Here is a 23,399-nt window from a genome sequence, read left to right on the forward strand (position 1 = left end):
GCACTTTCAAATAGCATCCCAAACACCAAGCCTATGCATGTCTACTCAGAAGTAAGCGTGAGCAGCATGTCCACTCAGAAGTAAGCAGGGGAAAACCTTTGCAGGACAAGGGTCAGAAGGAAAGACTGAATCATTGCGAGCTTCCTGTCAGGGCCCTGCCCTCTTTGCCCCACATAGAAAAGCTTTTATCTCTGAACAGAAGCTGTTACGTTTCCCCTGCGAAGCACTGAGAAAGGGAGTCTTTTTCAGTGCTAAGCAGGGAAGAGCAGTTATCTCTGATCAGCTGCTGAAGACGCTGCCAGGCTTGATGAAGAACCCCTGCAGAGCGTCCCCATTCCTGACTTAGACAAACCATTAGTATTCTGCCTCTTTCTTCCAGGCCCCACAATCCCAAATCTGCAATATGGGGAATGATACTGCCCTACTTTACCAGCTTGTTGTGGGAACTACTGAGTTAATGTACGTGACTTTCTGAAGAGTTAATTGCCAAATATTTTGATTATGATTATGGTTATTAATAAGGAAGTATTGGGCTGTAGACTTGTGTATGTGATTCTTTCTGTTGCATCTGCACAGGACATGTCCACATGCTGACTTGCTTTGGACCCCATGGGGTGGTGATACTGCCACAGCGGCCTTTCTTCACAGATGGGACCCTGCGGGAACAGGTGAGTTATCTTGGTGCCGGACTCTTAGGGATGGTTAGTCTTCCTGCTTGCCCCAGGCTAGTTTGAGTAGTGATTCTAAAGAAATTCACTAGTACCTGTTGTAGTTGTTGCCAGCTCAGTCTCAGTAGCAAGAAATCAGCCAGCCTTATAAATAGCTCTAATAGCTAATAATATAAGGCCAGTAGCCCAACATGAGTTATCAAAGGGCCCGTAATAGAGGGGCATTGCGGCTGCCTGTTCTCCTTAGCCTTTGTATGATTGTGAGGCTTCTCATTTGGAGTTTGTATCTGATTTATTTAATTTAGGTAATATACCCTCTGAAGGAAATCTATCCGGTTTCAGGTGAGTGGGAGTACACCAGAACAGTTGACCCCAAATGGACTAGAAGAGCTTCTGCTTTCTGCTGACACTGTGTGCCTCTTCTCTGCAGAGTTTGTCTGCATTGCATGAATTAGCCTTGTCTTTGCCTGGGTCTTTGGATATTAATTGCAGGGGTGTTCAGTATGTGGAGAACTGCAAAATGTCCATCCTTATGCATACTTGGTTTGCGGGCTGTGAAGCTGAAATAATATTTCAGTGGGTGATATGTGTATCGTGGCCAGTGGTGTTGTGTTCTGCACTCAAATAAAATAAGCCAAAGTAAATGTTGCTGATATGTCTCATTTGCACAAGGCATGCTGAACGCAGAATTTAGTATTTTTGGAACCGAATTCAGCTTATTTTTGGGTGCAGAATACATCCACTTCTGATTGTGACTTTTCCATTGTGAAGCTGGAGGCTACCAGCACTAAGTCTGTAGGACAGGGGTGAGCAACATGCTGGCCGCGTGCAGCCTCTGCTGCTTCCCCAGAGCGGTCCCTGCTGCCCCCTGCCTCCGTGGTGCCACTAAATTTGGCAGCAGCAAAAATACTGCAGTGGTAAAGAGGTCACCTTTTTGCCGTACTGGAGATAAATTTCACCTTTTTATATCTCTAGCTGCTAGGGAGCTAAATTTGACCTTTTTACACTCTGTAGCAGTTTGCTGCTAACATTTGGGAGCAAACGGCCATATTTTATTTGCTGCCACGAAATTCAGTACTGCGGTGGCAGCAGAAGTGAAGCCTGCAGGGCGGGGAGGGGGATCGAAAGTGGGCCCTGGACCCCCCTGAAGTGTCCCACCCCTATGGTAGGTGGAGGCCAATGGGCCATAGAGGGGTGGGGGTGTGGGCTCCATTTTACACGAATTTACATCCTCCACAGACTAAGCACCCCTGTCCCCATGTGGCTGTGTTATTTATCATAATTTACATTAACCACCTTTGATCAAGCACTATGGATCAATTTGTTGCCTTCGTGTTAATGCTTATTACATATTATGGTTTCAACATTTTGGTGTGCTATAATAATAACATTCCTTGAGTTCTTCTCTGCATCATATATAATTTGTTCATCTCAATCTGGTGCTTCACGATTATTATGAAGTAGCTGTGAGATCAGTATCCAATCCCTGTGATGAAAAGTTACAGCAGCATCAGTGTACGTCGCACTCAACAGTTTCATAAGCAAACATTTACAGGTGCCAGCCCTCAAGGAGCTTACAATAGGGCTGGACCAAAATATTCAACCCAAATTTTGCAACCCTTTTGGAAGGGTGGGATGGCTCCTAATATGGCAGCCAAATAAGAGCTGCATTTGTGTTTAAGGTGACATGAGGTGATTTGAATATTTTGTCCGTGCTGTGGCTCACTGACAGATACAAGTGGTCACTTAATCTTGCAGGTTCAGGTGCTGTACTTGCAGGTGTGAACCAGGCCAGAATGATCAAATGGTGCTCCTTTTGCACAGAACGTTGTCTGGGTTCCTAGCAAATTAATTAGACGTGGGCTTGTCAGTGAAAATGAAGTTGAGAACCACTCAGAGCAGACTTTGGAGCCATTAGTGAGATGATATCTAAATAAACAACACTTGATTAACTGGCAGCTGTGCTCTGCTTCCAGTTAGTCTGGAAGTTCATCTTAATATAAACCTAATTCCTTTTTGGCAAATAAAAACTTGCACTTGCTTTGTAGGTTGTCAGCCCTTCTGCTCTGTTCCTGTCTCAGTGGCTACTAGCTCACATGTCTATATTAAGCTGTTGCTCAGATATATGCATGCTACATTCCTCTAATGTTTTAGATAACTCCTGTTCTCCCGTTGTCTGTGTTTTCATACTTGGGATTCCCAGCTTAAAGGGCCGATGTAGCTGTCTGTTTTGAAGATGGTTTCAAATCCTGTCTTAAGTGTGTTAATGTTGCTGCCAATGTTAACATTTAACTGAAGAGAAACCTGATGGCAGGAACTGACATACCAGAAGGGGGAGGGCCTGGGGAGAGGGCGTTTTCTGTATCTGATACAGTCTGACTTGTTAGTGAGGACAGGAGGTTTGGACCAGCCAATGGACTGGAACTGGTAAGGCTGCTTCCTGTGGTTTGCCCAAACAACAGAGACTTTAGCGTACTAAGAACATTAAGAGTCATTCTGTGAAGGAAGTGAATGATCTCCCCCTACCATTTCCCTACCTCCCTGTTCCTCTAGATATGCTAGGAGTGACCAGTCTATTCAGTTCTGAGTATTATTCCTAAATGTTGCCAGCTTTGCAATACACACCTGTTAACTGATATTCCCCTCAAACTTGCATACATCAGGGATCGACAGAAGGTCAGTTGGGATCTACTGGTAGATCTCTGGTTGATTTGCAGTAGATTACCAAGAGTTTCTGATTGTCAGTTGTTTATCAGTAGCAGCAACAAAATTATTTTTTCCACCCGATTTAGGCTGCTGAAATGAAGAAAGCTTGGGATAATCAGGAGTGGACTTTTGTGTGAAAAGACTGTGAGCTAGTTGTGATGGAGTACTGAGAACAAATCCCTAGGCTCAGAATGAGCTCAGAGGCACCCTGTTCTTTAAATCTGTATGTCTTTTACACCTAGCTCTAGTTGGTGGATCTTGGGGTTCTAGTGAAAAACAGAATAGATCTGACAAGCGTGAAGGCTGCCCACCCATGATGTACATTATGCGGTAACATATTCTATTGTTATCAGTAGGGATGGACTTCCATGTAATGTGTTTAGGCTTGCCCTGTTAGCTTTTCAGTTCTTCTAAAAATGATCTAAGCAGACAAATGCCATAGAGTACCCTGCTCAGCCATTTTCAGAGCCATGCTTGCCTAGATGGTGCAACCCCCACAGATCTATTGTCATGACTGTAACCTCTTGCATAATAGGATCTTCAGATGATGAAAGGATACTGAAATTCCTGGAGCTGACTGGGCTGGTGAGTGATCCTGGAAATAAACAGCATAATGGCTTGTCTCTTATCCCAGTTTTGGGAAGAAAGTGGCTATGATCAGGGATGTGGAACCTCAGGTCCATGAGCCCTAATCTGGCCTGCCTGGGGTTCCAGTCCAGTCTTCTGAGGTTCCCGTTAGCTATGCCCCTTCCCCTTTCTCCTGACCACCAATTGTTTGGTAGTTTCCTGGCTTTTGTGTGTTTTTCCCCATTCTGTAACGTTGAAATGCCTCTCCTAAGGCTTAGTTATTAGCAGTAAGAGCTTTAAGCTAAAATACGCTGGTATTTTTGGTCCTGCCCCCTTTTGCCTTTGGCAACGCGCACCACTGGAATGTGGCCCCCGAGAACTTCTCCAAAATTGATTTTGGCCCTCAGGCTGAAAGAGGTTCAGTACCCCTACTATAAATGGTTTACTTTTAATGTCAGTGCTTAATTCCTAAAAAAAAAAAAAAGAGAGGTGCTGAGACTTCAGCCTGACTTAGAGGTCCCACTGTCTGACCTGGGAACCCTTATCCTTCATTCCAAATTCATAGAGGGTGAGCTCTATAAATTCAGAGATAATGTACCTCTAAACATGGACCACTTTGCATTCCAAAGGCTGGCCGATGATAGTTAAAACTGGTACCAAAGCTGAGCTTTGGCTCAAACTAAGCCCTGGTTAATGTACATCAGTCTTCCCCAACCTAGCACCTTCCAGATGTGTTGGACTACAACTCCCACCATCGCCAAGCCAGCATAGCTGGTACCACGTTGGAGAAGGCTGGGGTTCATTATATGAGCAAAACCAGCAGAAACTCTGATGATGATTATTATCATGAAGACATGATGCCAGGGAGCATACAGAGGTTGGTCACAAGATGGGGATAACACTGGCCACTAGGTGGGAATGTGGGGCCAGAGTAAGACAGCAAGGTAAAACAGGTCTTTCAGGTGGTGTCTACCTTAGCAGGCTGTTGATTGAGGCTGCATTATGTTCTGGTTTTTATCAGTGTTGTTTTCTGTGTCTGATACAGTCTGACTTGTTAGTGAGGGCAGGAGGTTTGGACCAGCCAGTGGACTGGAACTGGTAAGGATGCTTCCTGTTAACTGTGCAGTGGGATTCGTGGGGTAGGTGGATCCTGAGCTGCAGCTGACCTGCAAGATGGTTCTCATCAGTGCTCCATGCCTTTGCTGCAGGTACGATATTCTGTCTCCAGGTGAGATGCAGAGGCTGTCCTTTGCCCGACTCTTCTATCTCCAGCCTCAATATGCAGGTGAGGAAAGTAGTCCAGACCAGGGAGGAGTAAAGTTAAAGATCCTGCTTAAGGGGGGTGTGAGTGTGTGTGTTTGAGTGAGGAATCTATACTGTAATGCACGAAGTGAATTTTTTGGTAGTGGTAGCCATGATTGGTTCAGCTGTCTATTGGTTTTGGAGGGACTGGAGAGTCAGAAGGGCCTCTCGTTGCCATTGGCTTCGCTGCTCTTATCCTAAAGCTCATGGGTCATCATTGGCTAGGTTGCTGTACTTAAGAGTGTCTGCCAGCTATTGGCTTAGCAGCTAAATTCCTACAGAAGGTAGAGCAGGGCAGACCTAAATGAAGAGGAATAGACAAGCAGGGTGTGAGTAAAGGATCAGCCAAGGACCTGTAAGCATGCAAGCGAAGTGATGTGGGAGCACAGAGGGTAGGAGGATGTCTAGGAAAGAAGAGAGTGGTCCAGAATGATGAAAAGAATAATATGATACCAAAGGGAGGAATATGAGAGGAGAAAATAGGCCGAGAGCAAAGCAGAGCTGAGCCATGGCCAGGAACAACAGAGTGAAGAAACCTGAAGTTTACATGTTGATTTGAAATAACTAGCTAGATTGGCTGCAGGCCATTAGTAGCATTGTATTTTGATTGCGGTAATTGTCAACATGCATTGTGTTTAATCTGGAATGGTATCCTACTGGTTACATGTCCTAGAAAAGCACTTGAAAATCTCTCAACAGTACCCTATGATGACATCTGTAATAGTTCAAAATGTCATTAAGAACATAAGAGCCATGCTGGATCAGAGCAAAACCCTATCTAGTCCTGCATTCCTTTCACACAGTGGCCAACCAGATGCCTATGGGAAGCCCACAACAGGACATGAGTGCAATAGCCTCCTCCCACTCATGTTCCCCAGCAAGTACTGGAGGCAATATATAGCCTGGAAAAAAATAGGCACTTGCCAGAGAGGAGGGATGACCTTGTGTCGTGTGCACAGTTATGACTTGAATATGATAGACCTGGCTTCTGAGATGGCCAAAAGGTTTCTCCTGTGCTTTTCCCAAGCTAGAATTAAGCCTCTTTTTCCAGGTGTAGATCTGTGTAAAAATGGCAGAATATCAGGGTGTTTAGTAATACTAGCAAGCAACCCACTCCTAATCTACCCATACAAACCAGATTTTTAAGAACATTGTCACTGGTCTATATCTTCTTGCTGGTTTAAAAGCTGTAAGTGCTCAAGAGGCCACTTAAATCAGAAAACAAAAATAATAACAACTGGTGGATGGCCACCATCTGCCTATTTGCCAAGCTTCACTCAGAAGGGAGAGACTGGGAGGAGGAAGAGACAGGAAGTTGTGGGTTGTCTTGGAGGGTGCCACATTGATGGGATTCGTGTTTTTTGCTTGCAGTGCTGGATGAAGCTACCAGTGCTTTGACAGAGGATGTGGAGAATGAGCTGTACCGGATCTGTGTGCAGCTGGGGATGACTCTGGTCAGTGTGGGACATCGCAGCAGCCTGGAAAAGGTAGGAAGGCTGGGGGTTGATTAGAGATGTGAAGGCCCGAAACAAACCTGGGGATTTTGGGGTGGAAAAACATTGTTTTTTTTCTCCAAGGACAAAAAAATGTCCGGTGGGGGGTTACCATTCCCCCACCCCACTGCATTTTTCCAGGCCTTCACATCTCTAGGCTTGATCTGTCCAGGTAGAACTGCAGGATCAGAGAGTCTGTTTTGCATTAGACTTCTTCACAGGCGTGTGGTGTATACAAAACAGAAACCTGCTCCTAAAGCCATGGCTCTCAATGTGCACCTTCTATTTAATTTCAGTTTCACAGTTGGACTTTGAAACTGTGTGGAGGAGGAAAATGGGAACTAACAAGAATCAAGAAAGACTGAGCCACTCTCCAACCTATCCTGGACAACAGCAGCAAAATGCAATTTAAAGCCTCAGATGGGTCAGTTACCAAAGTGCCTTGAAATCAACTTGCCTTAAAGGGAGCATCTGGTTGACAGATTTGGAACTTCAAAACCAGCAGGCGCCAATAAGGCTTCTGTGGCCAAAGGGCTTCAGGAACATGGGGAGAAGAGAGTTTTAAGCTTCTTGCCTTTCATAAAAATGGCCTCCAAATTGTTTTGACTTCCATATCTCCTATTCAAGATTTCACCCAGAGGGTGGGAAAGGCACCCTTCTGCTTCCATCCTGGCATCACATTTCAAGTAAGAACTACTTTGAATGGTGTCGCAGCTTTGCAGCAGAGAACTGGATGGAGAGTGCTGACCTATCCACAAAAGGTCAGTGAATGAGGCACAGCCTCTTCTCATCTGAGCATGTGTTTTGTTTCAGGCTTGAGCTTCGGCCTCTTTGCCTGAGCAGGTGTCTCCACAAGGAAAGGCCCATCCATGGCTCTGCTGTGCTCCGGGGTCCATCTGTTCTTGGTTTTCAACAACTACTTCACTGCTGCAGATGTATATTCTTGTTTCAGATGTTCAACAGAAGCGAAACAGAGATGAGGCAAGCGTAGCTTTCACAAAGACCCATTACCAGAGGAATCTGTTACAGATTGAGTATATGATTAAGAAAGCATTTATTAACAAGCCTGAAAGTGCTGAACATCTGTCAGCCCTTCATACCATGACAGTGTTTTTCCTTTACATGTTTAATTTACACCAGGGGTGGGCAGCATTTTTTTTTTTTCTGTCAAGGGCCACATTCTCACACAAGTGATCTATTGGGTTGCTGGTGAGCGGGGCTGAAGTCAGTGGTGCACAGAGCCAGAAAGTGGGTGGCTCGCTTTTTGCCACTTTCCTTTTATTCTCTTCCTCTTCCTTCCCATGCACTGGGCTACCAGGAAAGGGATAGAGCAGTCTTGCCATGGGTCTGAACTGATTGCATGCAGAGGGTTTTTGAAATTAGGCCAAGGATAGCATGCAGGTTGCAAACTTACAAATTTGCAAGAGGCGGGACCGCTTGAAAATGAGAACTCTGCACACAGTACATGCGGAAGCAGGCTCCCAGACATGCAGCTGATGCAGATGCTCAGCCAGGCCTCATTGAAGTGGAGCACATTCCTCTTTGGGACAGATGAGGAAGCACATTCCTGTCAGAAGCTACTAATTGCACATGACCAGAGCTGATATGGGATATGTAGATGCCCAGGAGAGAATTTATGGGATTATGCAAACTGCTAAAATAAAATTCTGGGGGTTTGGGGTTTATTTGGATTATTTACCATTTTTAAAAAGTGTGTTTCTAGTCCTCATTGGGTTAGTATTAAAGGGGAAGAGTGATCTGAGAAACAAAGCTTGGAAAATGTGTGTATCCTGTACTGTTTAAAAGCCCAGGATCCAGAAGAGGTCACTGTAAGGCCTCCAATAGTCAACAGGCAAGACCTCTGCACAGCATCCTGTCTTTAAATACTTTTTCTCCATACATACATTCCCCTTTCTCCTTTAACCACCTGGCCAAAAGCGTCAAGTGATAAAATCTGAAGGGTATTTTTCAGAACTTTTTCAGAATAAAGTAGACAGACTTCTGTAAGTCTGTTTAAATGTTGACATTTTTGACTTGAAAGTTTGGAGTTTTCTTCATTGCAGACTTCGGTTTCAATATCCTATATTAGCCTTGGAACACACATACTGATAGCTGGGAGAGGTTTGAAAAAGAAAGGAGCCTGGTCTCCACCTTACTCTTCCCCTTTTTCTCCACAATTGCCTACATGCTCCCTTTCCCTCTTGAAAATATCTGTATGGTGACTGCTTTTGAAGTTCTTCATTCACACTGAATAAACTCCCTTTCCCTTCTGCAAGGGATTATAGGAGTGGAAAGACTGCTTCTTGCAAAATACTTTGGTTAACATGGCTTTGGGTGCCTGCGAGCTCTTGGGTTACCGGCCCTGCTCTTCCTGTAGAAGCCGCTTATGTCCCTCAATGATCTCTCTCACTGTCTTGTGATCATCCAGGGTTGTCAGATCTCCAAGTTCATCTGCTTTGTCTTCTACAATCTTCTTCAGAACCCGCCGCATAATCTTCCCTGAGCGAGTCTTCGGCAGATGCCGAGCTACCTGAACCAGAAAATAAAAGGAAGGGTTAGAGCAGGACTGGGAAAACTGACATTGCAAACATCAACTTGAGAAGCGGGGATGTACTAGAATCATGTGTGAACTCCCACTTTTGTACCCACATAGGTGTTTTCTTTCCCATGCACATACAAACACAGACGAGCACTCGTTCATCATTCTCACAGTGGTGGTGCCTTGGGCAGGCAATTACAGAAGGGTTTCCTCTGTTCCATTCCATCTCCTGCCAAGCTGCCAAAAGCACAACCGCGACAGAGGGAGGTCTCTTTGTCACACCTGTCAGGCTCCCTCTAGTGTCATTTCAAAAGCCAGTTGCCAAGAAGGCAACCCCAATTCTCAGTGGCTGAATTAAATTCTTTACTCATTGGAGTAGGTCCCTGCCTGACCATGTAGGTGAAGTCCAGAGCTCAAAATCCATCTGATTTTACACTGCTGAGGGCTGAAATGTGAGTTGGGGCAGAAGAGGCTGGGCTCCAGTGATACAGTCAACCTGGCAGTGGAAATTCACGGAAAGTGGGAACACAATACCCGATGGGGCAGCTCATGAGGGGGGGTTGGACAGGCCATGAGATTTGAGCTGGAGTATACCCCAAGATCTGGAGACACTCCTTTATCCTTCTAGAAAGCTTCTAGTGACTGATGAGGGGGTTTATGCTTCCTTACAATACTATCTTCTTAACAAGTGGAAACTGCCCTGAGCAATGCTTACATATTAGAAGGGCAGAGTAGACATTGTTTAAATAAATACATCTGCTGTAAGATTACTTTATGCCCCCTGCATAGCCTTTATGTGTGTGTTTTTTAATTTCACAATATAATTGTTCCACATCCAATTACCCCACTTAACTTCAGTAACTCTCTTGATTCCCTTCACTTGGGAATGAAGTGTGTAGTTAAGCATCAAGGAACTGAGCATGGGAGGGGGGAGTGAATGTTTGGTAGTCCCACACTCTAAAGTGGTGGCTTTATTTTATTTAAATACTTATAAGCCACCTTTCTAGAACAAGTCCACTTTTTCTACATATCACACATCCTTGAATTTTTTTTGAATAGGTGCTGCTTTGGTTCCCCAGGGAGGAAAAGCCTGAGAGGAGCTTGCTTTGGCTCAGAGGGGCTAGTCAGGATACAGATGTTGAGAGGAATTTTGAGAGCAGCTGGACTCTTCTGGCCCTGAACTATTAAGAGCCCAAGTGACATGCTTTTCCTCTCGACCCCACCTGCCAGCAGCAGTTTTCTTGCTGGAGTCAGTTCCTTGAGAAAGCATTCTTCACAAGCTGTGGCCCAGCAACAGAACCAACCCAATATTTCTGGAACACTGAAGGAGCCAGTCTCCACTTGCTACTATGAGTTGTTCTTGAGGGAAATTCCTCAAGTGGCATCTTGCCCATGGTTCTTAGGAATCTCACCTTTAGAGCAATAGGGACGTGGCCCACTCATAAGAGACCTGTATGCAGGAATCGGGACTGGTATGCAGTAACTAGGCCCTTTCATGTTATTTACAAAAACATGTACATAAAAGGGCTGATGTAGTGCAGTGCTGGAGCAGGACTGGAGAGATTTGGATTCAAGTCCCCTCAGTCATGAGGCAAACTGGGTGACCTTTGGACAGTCACTCTAACCCATCTTAACTATGTCTCAAGTTTGTTAGAAGGGTAAAGTGGGGAGGGTGAGAGAATTATGGGTGGAATCCCAACGTCGTATAAGCAGATGTCTGCTCATGTGCCCTGTACCCTTCCAAGTTCTGTTCTGGTGTGTCCCCCAACTCTCTGGAGCAGATTTTGAGGATGTTCTGGGGCTGAGGGGGAGGGGAAATTCCCACTTCCAGTTTCAGAAACAAGCTTTTCCCTCAGTAGGATGAGCCAATTGGATGGCACGCTACTCAGAGGAATGCAACATATGGTGGGATATAAATGCAATTAGTAACAACAACAACATGTAGTAAAACTGGTTCAAAGCAGTCCACATCTTTAAAATGCATATGCACATGTATATGCTCTAATATGATACCTTCAAAATGCCCTGGCTGCATTCCAGGTTGAGCAAGGTTTATTAAAGGCACTCTTGAAATCATCAACTCCTTAGGCTCTGAGTTTGTATTTGTATTTTGATGCTGTTTTAGTCGATTTTAGATCTGTTTCATATTTTATGTGTCTAACTTGTATTATGAACCTACCTAGAAGACCTTTTTTTTATTAATGGGCAATATACAAATGATGTCAATAAATGTACCAGTGTCTTCTGAGTAAATTTCCAGTGAGAATGGAAGGATTTGGATATTTTTGACCATTTAAAAAAAATTAAAAATGCCTTTGTATATAAAATTGCATTGGTTATACAGCTAGCTTGAGCCCTTTTCAACTTGTGTTCTGCCCTCAGCCAAACTCCACTGCTGTGAGGAACAAAATGATGAAAATGCACTTGAGGAAAAGAGCTCGTAGGTTGTTACCTGAACATACTCTGGTGCCGCATATTTCGCAATCTCTTTTGAAACAAGCCCCTGGAGCTCTGAGGTTAGGCTCTCTTGGGAGAGCCTGGAGCCCTTCTTCAGCACGATGAATGCATAGGCACCTGTGGGAAGAGAAGCCAGGTGTGGGATTTTTAAAGCTTTTAAATAGCTTTAAGTTTTAATTGTGAGTTGCCTTATGGCTCCTATCTGGGCCAAATGGCAACTCATAAATTTTAAAAAAAGAAAAAAGGATGCCCAATCAGCAGCTAAAGCAATACATGTCAAAGCAAAGTGTGTTGCTAATACCCTGACCGCAATTCTCTGCTATCTTGTGCCTTCAGTCAAGTGGAAACTAAGGGCTCCTTCTGATGTTGGTTAGTGATGCAACAACCACTGCTGGGTGGCTCCAGCCAGTGTAGGAAAGGTAATGTCATAAGCCCCAGACCACATGGGAGCAGCCCAGGCTGTGGCTCCCACTCAAGCACCCCAGTTTCCAAGAGGAGTGACACTAGCAGGTGAGGCGGGTGGGAAGAGAAGCTTCAAAGTGGGTTTCTCCCACAGGGCCTAGGGCTTCTGACGTTACTTTCAGGCCCTAGGAAGAAGCATGCAGCCACGGAGGCTTTAGGCTGCAATCCTTTGCACATTTTACTTGGAAGGAAGTCTCATTCTCTCCATAGAAATTACTTTGTGGTGTAAAATGTTTAGGCTTGTGTTGCAAGACAAATTTGCCAGCCTTAGGTATTGTTTATTGCAGGCCTCTGCCGACTCACAGGTGGGAGTCGGAGACATGCTTTGTTTCTGTTCTCTCCCTCCTCCCCTTGCCTGCTGTATGTCCAACAACTGGCCTCTAACACCTTCCAGCTCAAGCTCAAGGCTTGAATAGAACCAGGCACTCATTCCCAAGTACATTAAAAGTTATTGCATGAATGCTGTGAGATCTTTCCCCGTTCCCAAGCATGCCACAGAAATACAGTATGCAAGAAAAAATTCCACTGGAGAACCCTACCATATACTGCAATTCCCAGTAAAAGTAGAACCCGTTAGAGGGGTTTGAGCAGCCAGACAGTCACTCACCTTCCCCTTTGATCTTGTGGGGATATCCAATCACAGCTGACTCTGCCACTGCCCCATGCTTATTCTACAACACAAACAGGTTTATCATTTACTTCAAAGATCCTGAGAGGCTGGCAAGAACCTGCAATTCATGCAGACTGGTATAAGAGAAGATTGCCCAGTCCTTCTTTTCATACCACTTATTAATGCAGGCTAGGTATAATAGTGGTGTAGTGGGACCAAAATCTCCCCTGACAGTTTGTACTATTAAAAAAAGTATGAGGTAAATTTCCACATTGACAGGTATGAAAAGAAAAACCATGAGGCAGAACATGCTTTCAAGCAGTGAGTACTTCCAAGGAGCTATGTACTACGTGAGGTAACATCTTCAAAAACAACAGTGTTGACAAGGTATGAAACGAGGAGGAAAGATGCATATACAATGTGCTAGCTACCATTGCTGTGGCGTCTCCAAATAAGTGTAGCTCAGGACCTTTCCTTACACACGCATGCACCTCCCATTGTAGCAGAGCACTGAAGTTTCCCTGAGGAGATTTCAGTATATTTTTGGTTTATTCTTTTGAGATCCCAGTACCCTTCTGGTTGTCGAACAGGGGCGCAAAACTAGGTTGGGGTAGGGGTTGGATTGCCTCCACCCACCCTTGGTCTGGATGTTGTCAGCAGGTATAGCCTCTTCCCACTTATTCAGCCCTGCCCATTTCAGCTTTTCTGCATGCTGAGAAAAGCGAAAAGCACGGAGAAAGGTATTCTGTTAGCATCGGCTGAGAACCACATGAACCAATTTGGCCAGCACTGGAAAGAGCAGCTGCTCTTCCTGATGCCGGATGAATCCTCTGCCGCCTGCATCCCCACTGTTATCTCCAGTTTAACAATGGGGATTCCTCTTGGGGGATTCCTCCAAGGGACCCCATGGGCCAGACTGTGAAGCTTGTTGGGCCAGGTGCAGGCCAGGGTTTCTGCATCCTTGCTGTAGAAGGTACATTTTGACTGTACAGGGCGTGATTTTTGGCATTTCTAGGATCCTGTGTATTCTGGATCAAAAATATTCCACATTAACAGAAATCAAATTCTGAGAGTGGAAACTACAAACTGCAATCAGGATTCACTAGTCTACAAAATAATATTGAGACATTCATTTACATCAATCCAATTTGTTTTGTCTTCTCAGTTGTTTCCCACAAACCTCAAATCAACATGAAAAGTGCACTGAAACAGTAAAAGGACTGGAAAGCCATAAGTAATACAACTTGGACCCCAGCCCAGCTAGTGGTTGCTGCCAGGTCATAACATTAGCCTATTTTCTCAGGCTACTACTAGGGTTCTGCAGAAACTAGTATGACACCCACTGGTTCTCTGACACCAGTTAAAGTCTATAGATCTTCCCCCATCTTTTACCAGAACATCTTCTATCTCAGCAGTACCCAGCCTGTGCCCGCTGACATTGATGACATCATCAAGTCGGCCTGTCAACTGGTAGTATCCTTTACTTGTCCGACATGCTCCATCCCCAGTGAAGAAATATCCTAGGAGAATTAAAACAAGACAAAAGCTGTGCTTCAATGTGTAATGGCATGGCTTTGTTCAGCTTCAATGAAAAACAGCTCACCCTCCATAACAGATCTTCCCCTGCAATGTACAGGCCCTGAGGCCTGTTGAGTGTGTTCTGTCCTCTTCATTTTCAGAAGCTGACAGTGAGAGGCCCAAGACTGCTCCATGTGAGGCCTAGTTCTCATAAACAAGGACAAGCTAGTAAACCTGTGACTTGACCGACACAGACACTTCAGACGATGCATGAGAGAATGCTCCCCCCATGAGGGGAAAAGTATTCCTCCACCTAAAAAACTAGCATTTCAGGCCTAGCTTTCTTTCTGACATCTTCTCCCTAACATCTTGTAGAGGACGGGGTTGTTTGGTAGGAGGATCATTCTGTCAGGAGCAGCCTTCTCCAAGCTAGTGCCTTCCTGATGTTTTGAACTACAACTTCCATAATTCCTGACCATTGTCCATGCTGCCTGGGACTGATGTGAATTGTAGTCCAAAACAACTGGAGGGCACCAGGTTGGGGAAGGCTGCACTAAGGGAACAGTAAAGGCATCTTTTATCTTATAACCCTACTGGCTCTTTGCATATGTCCCGTGTGTGTGTGTTTAATGCCCTGGGCTACCCCATTACTTCCCTTGTAAAGATAAAAAGATGCTTAATTTTTGCCTCTTCTCAGTACAACAAGATGTTCATTCATGCATTTGTACTTCACAATATGGCCTGTCTGCAGGCCTCCAGCCGTTCTGATTTCTACTGCATGCAGTAACAGAAGAGGACATCACGTGCTTTTATGAGCCACATGCTCCTTCCCAGACCCATTATAGCAGAGTGGGCAATTTCTGAGTTCACTGTTCACCACTGTATTTGCAGCTATGAAGTTGCAATACAGTTGAAGTTGCCCTTGCATACAGTAAGGGCAGTCACTGCCCCAAGCATTGGAGTGTCTGTCTAGAGCTTTCTGCCCAACACAAAGAGCAGCTTCAGAGGAGCGATTGTCATTAGGATTGCAGCAGGGAAGGAAAAGGTTAAACTCCCCCCCACACACACACCCATTGTGATCCTGATAATCCCCCCCTTTTGTGGAATCTATTTACATTTTTAAAGCATGCACATTAAATACATAGATGCATTTCTCGTATTATCTAATTTTGCCCTAACTAGATAAATGAAAAGAAGCCATGTTTGCCTTCTTGTGCTCATTTTGTGCTCCGAAGTGTTAGGATGGGGCTGCTGTACAATCAGAAACCAAGGGCCATACTAGATGTGACACAGTTCACACAATGAGCAATTGAGTTAACTTTTTAAGAGTAAATAGCAGGCACAGGCCCCCCAAGCTAGATTGCAACCTGGGTAGAAGGACTTTAACCTTTTGCCCCCTGATGCATTCCCTGTCCAAATCTCCTGCCCACCACCTGTTATCTGCGCTGGAAGGAAAGCTCCCATTACCACCAATGGATGTTTTCATTCCAACACAAATAGTAGGGGCTCGATCTGGATCAGGACCACAGAAGGGGGCAAAAGGGTTAAAGCCACCTACCTCCACCAGTGTCTGGATCCAGATTAGGCCCCACACACCTGCTATTTACCTCTATGTCTTTAAAAAGTATTCAAACAATTGCTAATTGCTTGAACAGCATCACCTCTAGTTTGGCTCTGATTATAAGTTGTATCACAACCCCTTCACTGGTTCTATGAACCCCTGTAAGCCCAGAATGAAGAATTCCGCCTTCTAACCCATGTCAATAACTATGCACTGCTCTCATTCCCCCTTCTCCACAAATCTGTACCTGGGTAAGGCATCAGGTAGGTCTCCAGGAACCTCTGGTGGTCGTTGTAGATGGTTCTTGCCATACCTGGCCAGGCCTGAGAAATGCAGAGAGCTCCAGAGACGTCGTTCTGTGATAAGACATTTCCCTGGATGGAAAACAGTTATTGTAAAATTAATTAAGGCTGATGCTATCTTGCAGCCCAGTCCTGTGCGTATTTACTCAGAGGTTTTTATTTATTTGTTTAATAGATTTATATACTGTTTACTATATTTTTTAAATGCCTCTTAAGTGGCTTACAAAGAAAGATTAAAACACATTGTAATACATCATAATAATTTTTTAAAGTATATAAAACATTTGTCAAAATAGTATAAAAATGGTAAAACCAAGTGTTCAGAACCCCATAATTAAACAAACTGGGCAGCTCACTCACTCAGGGAAGGCCTGGGTAAAGAGATGGGTCTTTAATTTGCACCTGAAGTGTGCCACAGTTGGAGTCTCCTGAATACCAGGGGAGAGGTCATTCCATGAGGCAGGTCCACTACAGAAAAGGCCCACTTCTGGGTCGCCACAAGATCACAGGTCACAGCCAGCAAGGCATCCTCCAATTATCTTAATGATTGCACAGCTGTGTATCATTACAGGCAGGTTCAGTGGAACATCCTCCTAAGTAACTATACATTATTAGTATATACTCATCACGTTCACTCTTAGGGCTGGCCCTATCATTAGGTAGGGTAAGGTGGCCACCTCAGGAGGCAGAGGCTGGGCTGGATGGCAAGGAGCACCTGTGTGTGTGCCATGCTGTGTGTGCCATGCGACTGCTCGGCCCCCCCTAAGCTAGCCTGCTGCTGCCTTCAGATGTAGTGGAGGATGCCAGCGTAGACGTAAGATGGCACTGCCAGTCTGGTTGGCTTCTGTACATGGAACGGGAGGACACCACCTTGTTCTTTGCCTCAGGCAGCCAAATGTCTTGGGCCAACCCTGTTCATCCCACTCACTCTACAGACCATATAATTTGATAAGCTGTTGGCACTACAGTTCAACCCTAGTTTCAGTTCAGTGACCAAGGTTTTGAAAAATAATACAGAAAAACCCTTGGCGGACTTGATCAAAAGAGCAGACCATCCTAAATCACCAGGAGGGTGCAGGGTCACAGGAGGAAAGACTGGGCCTCGCAGCCGTATTGTAAACTCTCAAGAGTTGGGAGATCTATAGGAGACTAACAAAACCTGAATGTTCACTTCAGCTATCAAATTCTACTTGATCCTACCAGAAAATCTTGACCTAAATCTCATGTTTGAACGGATGACTGAAGCTAATTAACATATATCAGTATTGGCTTGGATCCAGCTTCTTTTTCCACCAGGGGGAGCATTCCACGAGTGGAGTTCTGCTCAGAAGACTCCTGCCAGCCGAAGGAGTGGGGAGGCAATCTTCACTGGTTCCCCCCTCCTTCTGCAGCCCGCAGCATCACCTCCTCCACTGTTCCAGAAGGTCCCCCAATCCTCCAGAGCAAAGTGGGGGAGGGGAGCTCAGGAAGGGGGCAATCAACGAAGACTACTGCCGCCTGCATTCAGCCAGCAGGATTCCTCCACTGGATCGGAAGCCTCCCATGGGTAGAAGGAGCCCATCTGTCCACAGGAGGCTTAATCTGGCTCCAACCCATTATTATTAGTATTTATTGATACATATGTATCTATATACATGGCATTTTACAAAGAACAGGTATGTCAGGACCCTACCCCAAGAGGCTCTCAGGGTGCAAACTTATGCATGTTTAGACAGAAAAAAGTCCTACAACTTCCAACATGCCCCAGCCAGCATGGCTGGCTGGGGCATGCTGGGAGTTGTAGGACTTTTTCTGTCTAAACATGCATAGGATTGCACACTTACAATATAAAATAAACATCGGGAATTAACAGAGCAAAGGGGAAATGGAAGCAGGGGTAAGCAAAGGTAGAATACATGATTATTTCCATTACATATTCTTTGGCTTACAATAGGATATTGGGACTGCGGGAAGGGGGTGATCCAAAGGATCTCTGGAAAATGTGAATTTTAAGGATGGACTTAAAATAAATAAGGGAGATAATTATGCTGAAGCATTCCAAGAGGCTGTTCCAGGCACAAGGAGCAGCAATGGGGAATGGGTGGAGTCATTTTAGTTTTAATATTGATCTCCACTTTGAGAATTCACATGAGTTGAAAATGGACTATACATCCTCAAATTGATAGATAAGATGATAGAGAAACAACAATGTACTTTGTCATCCAGAAGGGAAGGTCTGATGCCAAAGAATGGTCTCATGGCCATGGCTGGAAGGATTTCATCTCCAGGGTTTGAAGGACGAGGAGCAATACAGATGCCTCCTGTTTCTAAACAAAACAAAAGAAAATGGTGATACCCTTGAAATTTGGTCAATGGCTGCCTGGGGGGTGCTGGGAGTTGTAGATCAGCACATCTGGAGGGCACTAGTTTGGGGAAAGCTTTGTTATAGCATAAAGAGCTTTTCTACACGAGGCTGTTCGTCACCGTATCTACTTTTGGTTTTGTCACAGAATTGAGTTCTGAACTCTACACAAACAGCTTTTCCTTCCCTGCTTTTCAGCTACATAACCTCTATGTGGAGCTGTGCTATAGCAGAATAACACAATTACACAAGGAGAAACAGCACTCTCAAATATAATACCCCATTTCCCCATAATACCTCATTTTCCCTATCCCATTCTAAAAATAACCAGGAAAGTGATCTGAGAAAACAGAAGTGAAACTGGAGGATCACAATGACATCTGAAGAACCTGTAAAGAACCGTGCGTAAGGAATCACAGGCACACGATTAATGCCTTGTGTAGAAAAGCTCAAACTGTGGTGCTTCCAGGTGAGGCTCTCACAGCACCATTACCTTGCCTCCTTCACAAAATTTTATGTGGGGTCCAGACAACATCATCATTCACTTGTAATCCTCCCATATTTTCCCACCACTCCTGTCTTTTTTCTTACCTCAGAAAATCCATTTAGAGGGAAAAGTTGGAATTGCTGCACAGCGCCTTTTGATTGGGAGTGCTAGAAGCTCTCTGTCTGGAACTTAAAGCACCACACATACTGATCTTTGTACGTAAGTTATGAATCCCTACTCCTAAAGAGTCACACGTGAGAATTGCTTCCCTAAGGACAGAGACATCTGAGTCTTCCTACCAGTTTGCCACCATGTGTCAACTACTGGACACCGTCTATCTCCAACCACGTTGAAGTACCACTCCCAAGCTTCTGTGTTGATAGGTTCTCCCACTGCAAGGAGAAGAAAAAAAGCAAGCAGCTTGTAAATAGAGATGGTGTGGGCGCCTGGTTGGGTCCAGGAGTTCAACAAACTCCCCCCTGCCTGGCAAAACCGGGCACCTGTCCATCCCTTCTTGTAAGGGAGAAATAACATCTCAAGCCTTAGACTGTACCCATCTCACCGAAATGTATCAAGCCACTGGCTGCCTGGCCTTTTTCAGTCCTGTAAATATGAAGATCTAGTATATAAATATCTCTAGGTCTGCCTGATGCTTTATTTCTGTCTTCCACCTCTTACCTCCTGAGGAATATAGGTCCAAACTTGTAACCAGAATGATGGCAAAGACCCAGTTGGTTCGATTGTGGGAGAAATAATTTATGGATAATAAACCTAATTAATCAGATTTCCTGTTTTCTTGACAGTTTCCTACTTCCTGTCCATATCTGGGACAAACGAGATGTGGCTTTTCTGATGCTGAGAAGGACTCAGTCATTTTACACTCAACACAGCTACTTTATAAATAGATGCTCATAGACTATTGTTTAAACATTTATTAATGATGAGCAAGTGTATTTAAGACAATTATAGAAAGAAATTGATATCTTGGTATTTGTTGACAAAGGTTACAACAGGAAAACAAGACAAAGCACAGCGCATATGTCAAGAATGTAACTTTCTGTCTTGTATTCTGACTGTGAGATCATGTCAAAAGTTTCATCTTGTTGCTGTACTAATTGGGAGCTCCTTCCATTGGGCCAGTCCATAATTGCACGTAGCGATGTAACCACCTGCAAATCTGTTATCTCAAGACAGTCCAGGAAGCTTGGGCAGATCCAGCTCTCAAGGCTGGAGTAAGGCTTCATTCACTGGGCTGAATGAAGTCAGCTGCATTCCTATGAGAAAGTCCCTATCCCTTTTATAGTTTGAGAACATTGTTGGGGTTGGCCTGTGATTGGTTGCAGGAGATCTTTCCTGGGTCATCAGGGGCTCGAATATAAAAAGGGGAATAGAGAGTTGCCCAGTTGTCTCCACCTACCTGGGTCAACTTGCCCTGGGCTTGTGATTTCTTGGATCCTGCACTGGGCCCTGTCCTGTTGGGAGACCCTTACTTTGGTAGTGTATACGTTAGGCTTAGGTATTGCTTTGTTATGTTGCTTGGAGTATTGTTTCAAAGGTTCTCTGTGATCTTTTGTACAACTTCTCATCCCTTTCCCTTTTCTCTATATCAACAAATGTCATATCTACTTCTATAGCTGTGTGTGCCTTCTTCCAGGTAAACTTCAGTACTAAATTCAATGCCTTTTGCTGGGTCCTTTGCTACCATGTTAACGTGTGCTAACGTTTCTGGCTTGGGGGCTTAAAATAGATGGTATCAGCTTGAACCCTTGTTTTGTCCCCCCAAGTGTGTCCTGGAAGGTCTGAGAGTCCCCTGACTCAGGCTGATGTGGATGTAACGGAGTGGTGGCAGTCTACTGACTATTTGTTGTCCCTGTCCGTACTGCGGGGAGCTTAGGCAACCCCCTTCCTCCCTTCACATTACCAATACAGATTCCTGCCAGCAGAGATTACTCCCTGCTAGGAGCAACCTCACCCAGTATCTTCCCTTTGCTTTTATAGTTTTACACTTGAACATAATATGTGATGGGACTGCTTACTGTACTCTGATTGGCTACTGTACTTTTAAAATTCCACCTCTTCATAATTATTCATATTTGCATGACATCCTATTTTTACTTGTACAGTTCTATAAAAATTTCACAATTTGTTCTCTGTGGCTTGACCTGTATAGTGCATGCATGTTATTGAGCAAAAATGTTTCTCGTAATGTTCTCTTTTCCCCCAGTAAAGCTTCCTGTCAGTAATAGGTCAAAAGGAAACTTTGGTTCAGACAGCCATTTTAGCTATGCCTCTGTGATATACCTGATATGACCATTGCCTTGAAATTGCCTACACAATACCTACCTGATCCAAGGATTCTGAGGGAAGATCTGTCATATTTCTTTACCCAGTCATCTCCATATCTAAGTAGTAAGCGAATAGATGTAGGCGCTCCATAGAATTGATTTATCTTTAACCTCTCCACAGTTTCCCAGTAACGCCCTGAAATCAGAAATGAGCCCAGTTACTTCAGGAAGTGGCCATTTTCACCCTCAAATTAATCACGGCCCCAAGTTTCATGTGCTCATCATCCTGTATTTTTCAAGCTTCTCAAGCCAACTTTGAGTGAAGGTGAATAATTCTAAATGGGCTAATTGGCCCTATCTTAACTTGATACACCCTCCCTTACAACTAATTTTGCTTGTTTCTCTTTTGCTTGGAAAGGGCAGCCAACATCATCCTGAGGCCATGAGAGAGGTAGTATCAGAATTCATCTCAGTCTGTTCACACAAAAATCCATTCCTGGTTCTCCCATCTTCATTTTAGCAGCCTGATTTAGAGGGGGAGAAGCCTTTTTGTTCTTCCTGTTATTAAACAATTGGGAATCAAAAATCCATCCAGAGCTACTGCAAATCACCTAGAGAACCCGATCTACCTTCTGCTAGGGATGCTGGAGAAATTCAAGACAGACTAAAATGGGCTCGGATTTCTAAGAATCCGACCTGCAGAATCCTCTGTGGAGCGACTCCCCCGCCAGGCTGCGTGGAATCCATGGACTTTAGGATGGTTTTTTTTTTACTGTCCCGAAATTTACGCATATTTATTTGTATGCAAGTTTCTGCTGAGGAAAAGTTGAATGGGGGACAATACGCTAAATGTTATGCGCTAAGGTAAATTACGTACATTGTTATGAAAGCTCATATGTAATTATTTGCATATTTTTCTGCATGACGAAAAAAATTGCATCCGTCTGTGAGCAGATGATGGAACAAAAGGCGCCTGACCATCTGCGAAACACAGGTGGAGCAGATTTTACACAGTCTGTACATCCCTACCTTCTGCCCAGCTCTGCCTTCCTTGAAAGATCCATTCAAGAGGTGGACTGGCCACAGTCCTTTAACTTCCCAGAATCCACATGAGATAGCAATATAACATTAGCCTGGTTTGTGTGGTCACCATGGCTTAAACAACCCACAGTGATTTGTTTAAGCCACAGCACATGCCAGTGTATGCCTGGTGTCAGAGTTGTCTCTGAGTGCAGGGAGTAGCAGAGTAGTTCAGATTCTGAAGAAGAACTGCAAGACATGGGGGAGGAGGTTTCCCAGGCTTGTCCAGACATGGATAGGCAGACTCCTCAGGTTTCAAAGGCCCAGCTGGACGGAGAGGCCCCTCTTCACACCTCTCTTCACACGGAGAGGGCCCCTGTGAGAGATAGTGAACAGGGAGAGGCGGGGCCTGGAGAGCCTGAATTCTTAGATGCCAGGCGCAGACGCAGATCCAAGAAAGAGATGGCAGGGGTGGCACTCAGATGGTCTGCCCGATTGGCCCAGCGTGAAGAGCTGCGCTTAAGTCCTCACGAGAGAGAGGGAGATCTCCCCCCCACCCCTTAAGTTAGGATAGTGAGCCCGCCTTTTCTTCAAAAGGTGGGTAACTTTTGTAGCTTTCTTTTTAACTCCCTGAAGGCATTTCCTTTGTAGACCGTGAGTCACTGACAATTTACATCTCTATGACCATTGAAGTAATGGATTAAAAGCCATGGATTGAAGCATCTTGTCTGTGTTTTGATTTGGTTTTTGAAGTTCAGCAGGGGCAAAAGGAATGCTGACACCTGGTGCCATTTGCCTAATTACCCTCCCAGGCATGGCTTGTCATGTCATCCAAACCTGGGCAACTTGGCTTGTTGGAAGGGAAAACAGCCCCCGATTAACCCATGGGGCCCCTCCAACAAGCCATGCCACCCAGGTTTGGGCAACACAACAAGCCACACCTGGGCAGGTAATTTGGCAAATGGTGCCTGGCACACACTGCTATTTAAACAAGCCACCGTGGCTTATTTAAGCCATGATCATCGTGTGAAAACAAGTGATTGTTTATATGGTAAGTATGGTGGCTATTGACTGGGTTCAC

General features: G+C 44.7%; 2 protein-coding genes across 8 annotated transcripts in view; one reads left to right on the forward strand and one right to left on the reverse strand.

Annotated features, from left to right (window-relative positions):
• The window catches only part of ABCD4 (ATP binding cassette subfamily D member 4), a 36,991-nt gene extending 25,395 nt beyond the window's left edge, over window positions 1-11,596 (forward strand). The window contains exons 13-19 of one of the 6 annotated variants that reach the window (XM_084842483.1): window positions 577-668; window positions 974-1,010; window positions 3,910-3,959; window positions 4,987-5,039; window positions 5,150-5,226; window positions 6,615-6,730; window positions 7,033-8,767. In XM_084842483.1, coding sequence (XP_084698609.1) covers window positions 577-668; window positions 974-1,010; window positions 3,910-3,959; window positions 4,987-5,039; window positions 5,150-5,226; window positions 6,615-6,730; window positions 7,033-7,101 — 494 coding nt within the window. In that variant the 3' untranslated portion in view covers window positions 7,102-8,767. Of the gene's footprint in view, window positions 1-576; window positions 669-973; window positions 1,011-3,909; window positions 3,960-4,986; window positions 5,040-5,149; window positions 5,248-6,614; window positions 6,731-7,032 lie in introns of those variants that run through there. The other 5 variants (XM_084842514.1, XM_084842493.1, XM_084842524.1 and 2 more) reach the window with 5 other exon arrangements.
• Window positions 7,862-23,399, reverse strand: part of LOC146357213 (acetyl-coenzyme A synthetase 2-like, mitochondrial) — a 43,671-nt gene continuing 28,133 nt past the window's right edge. The window contains exons 7-14 of one of the 2 annotated variants that reach the window (XM_084842468.1): window positions 21,357-21,494; window positions 19,313-19,405; window positions 18,379-18,491; window positions 16,131-16,257; window positions 14,197-14,324; window positions 12,802-12,865; window positions 11,728-11,849; window positions 7,862-9,266 (exon numbers count right to left, since the gene is read on the reverse strand). In XM_084842468.1, coding sequence (XP_084698594.1) covers window positions 9,090-9,266; window positions 11,728-11,849; window positions 12,802-12,865; window positions 14,197-14,324; window positions 16,131-16,257; window positions 18,379-18,491; window positions 19,313-19,405; window positions 21,357-21,494 — 962 coding nt within the window. In that variant the 3' untranslated portion in view covers window positions 7,862-9,089. Of the gene's footprint in view, window positions 9,267-11,727; window positions 11,850-12,801; window positions 12,866-14,196; window positions 14,325-16,130; window positions 16,258-18,378; window positions 18,492-19,312; window positions 19,406-21,356; window positions 21,495-23,399 lie in introns of those variants that run through there. The other variant, XR_014788946.1, reaches the window with a different exon arrangement.

This window comes from Heloderma suspectum, chromosome 1 (assembly GCF_057233095.1).
Source record: "Heloderma suspectum isolate Gila_16-S chromosome 1, 16-S_ref, whole genome shotgun sequence".
Taxonomy (NCBI): Eukaryota; Metazoa; Chordata; class Lepidosauria; order Squamata; family Helodermatidae; genus Heloderma; species Heloderma suspectum.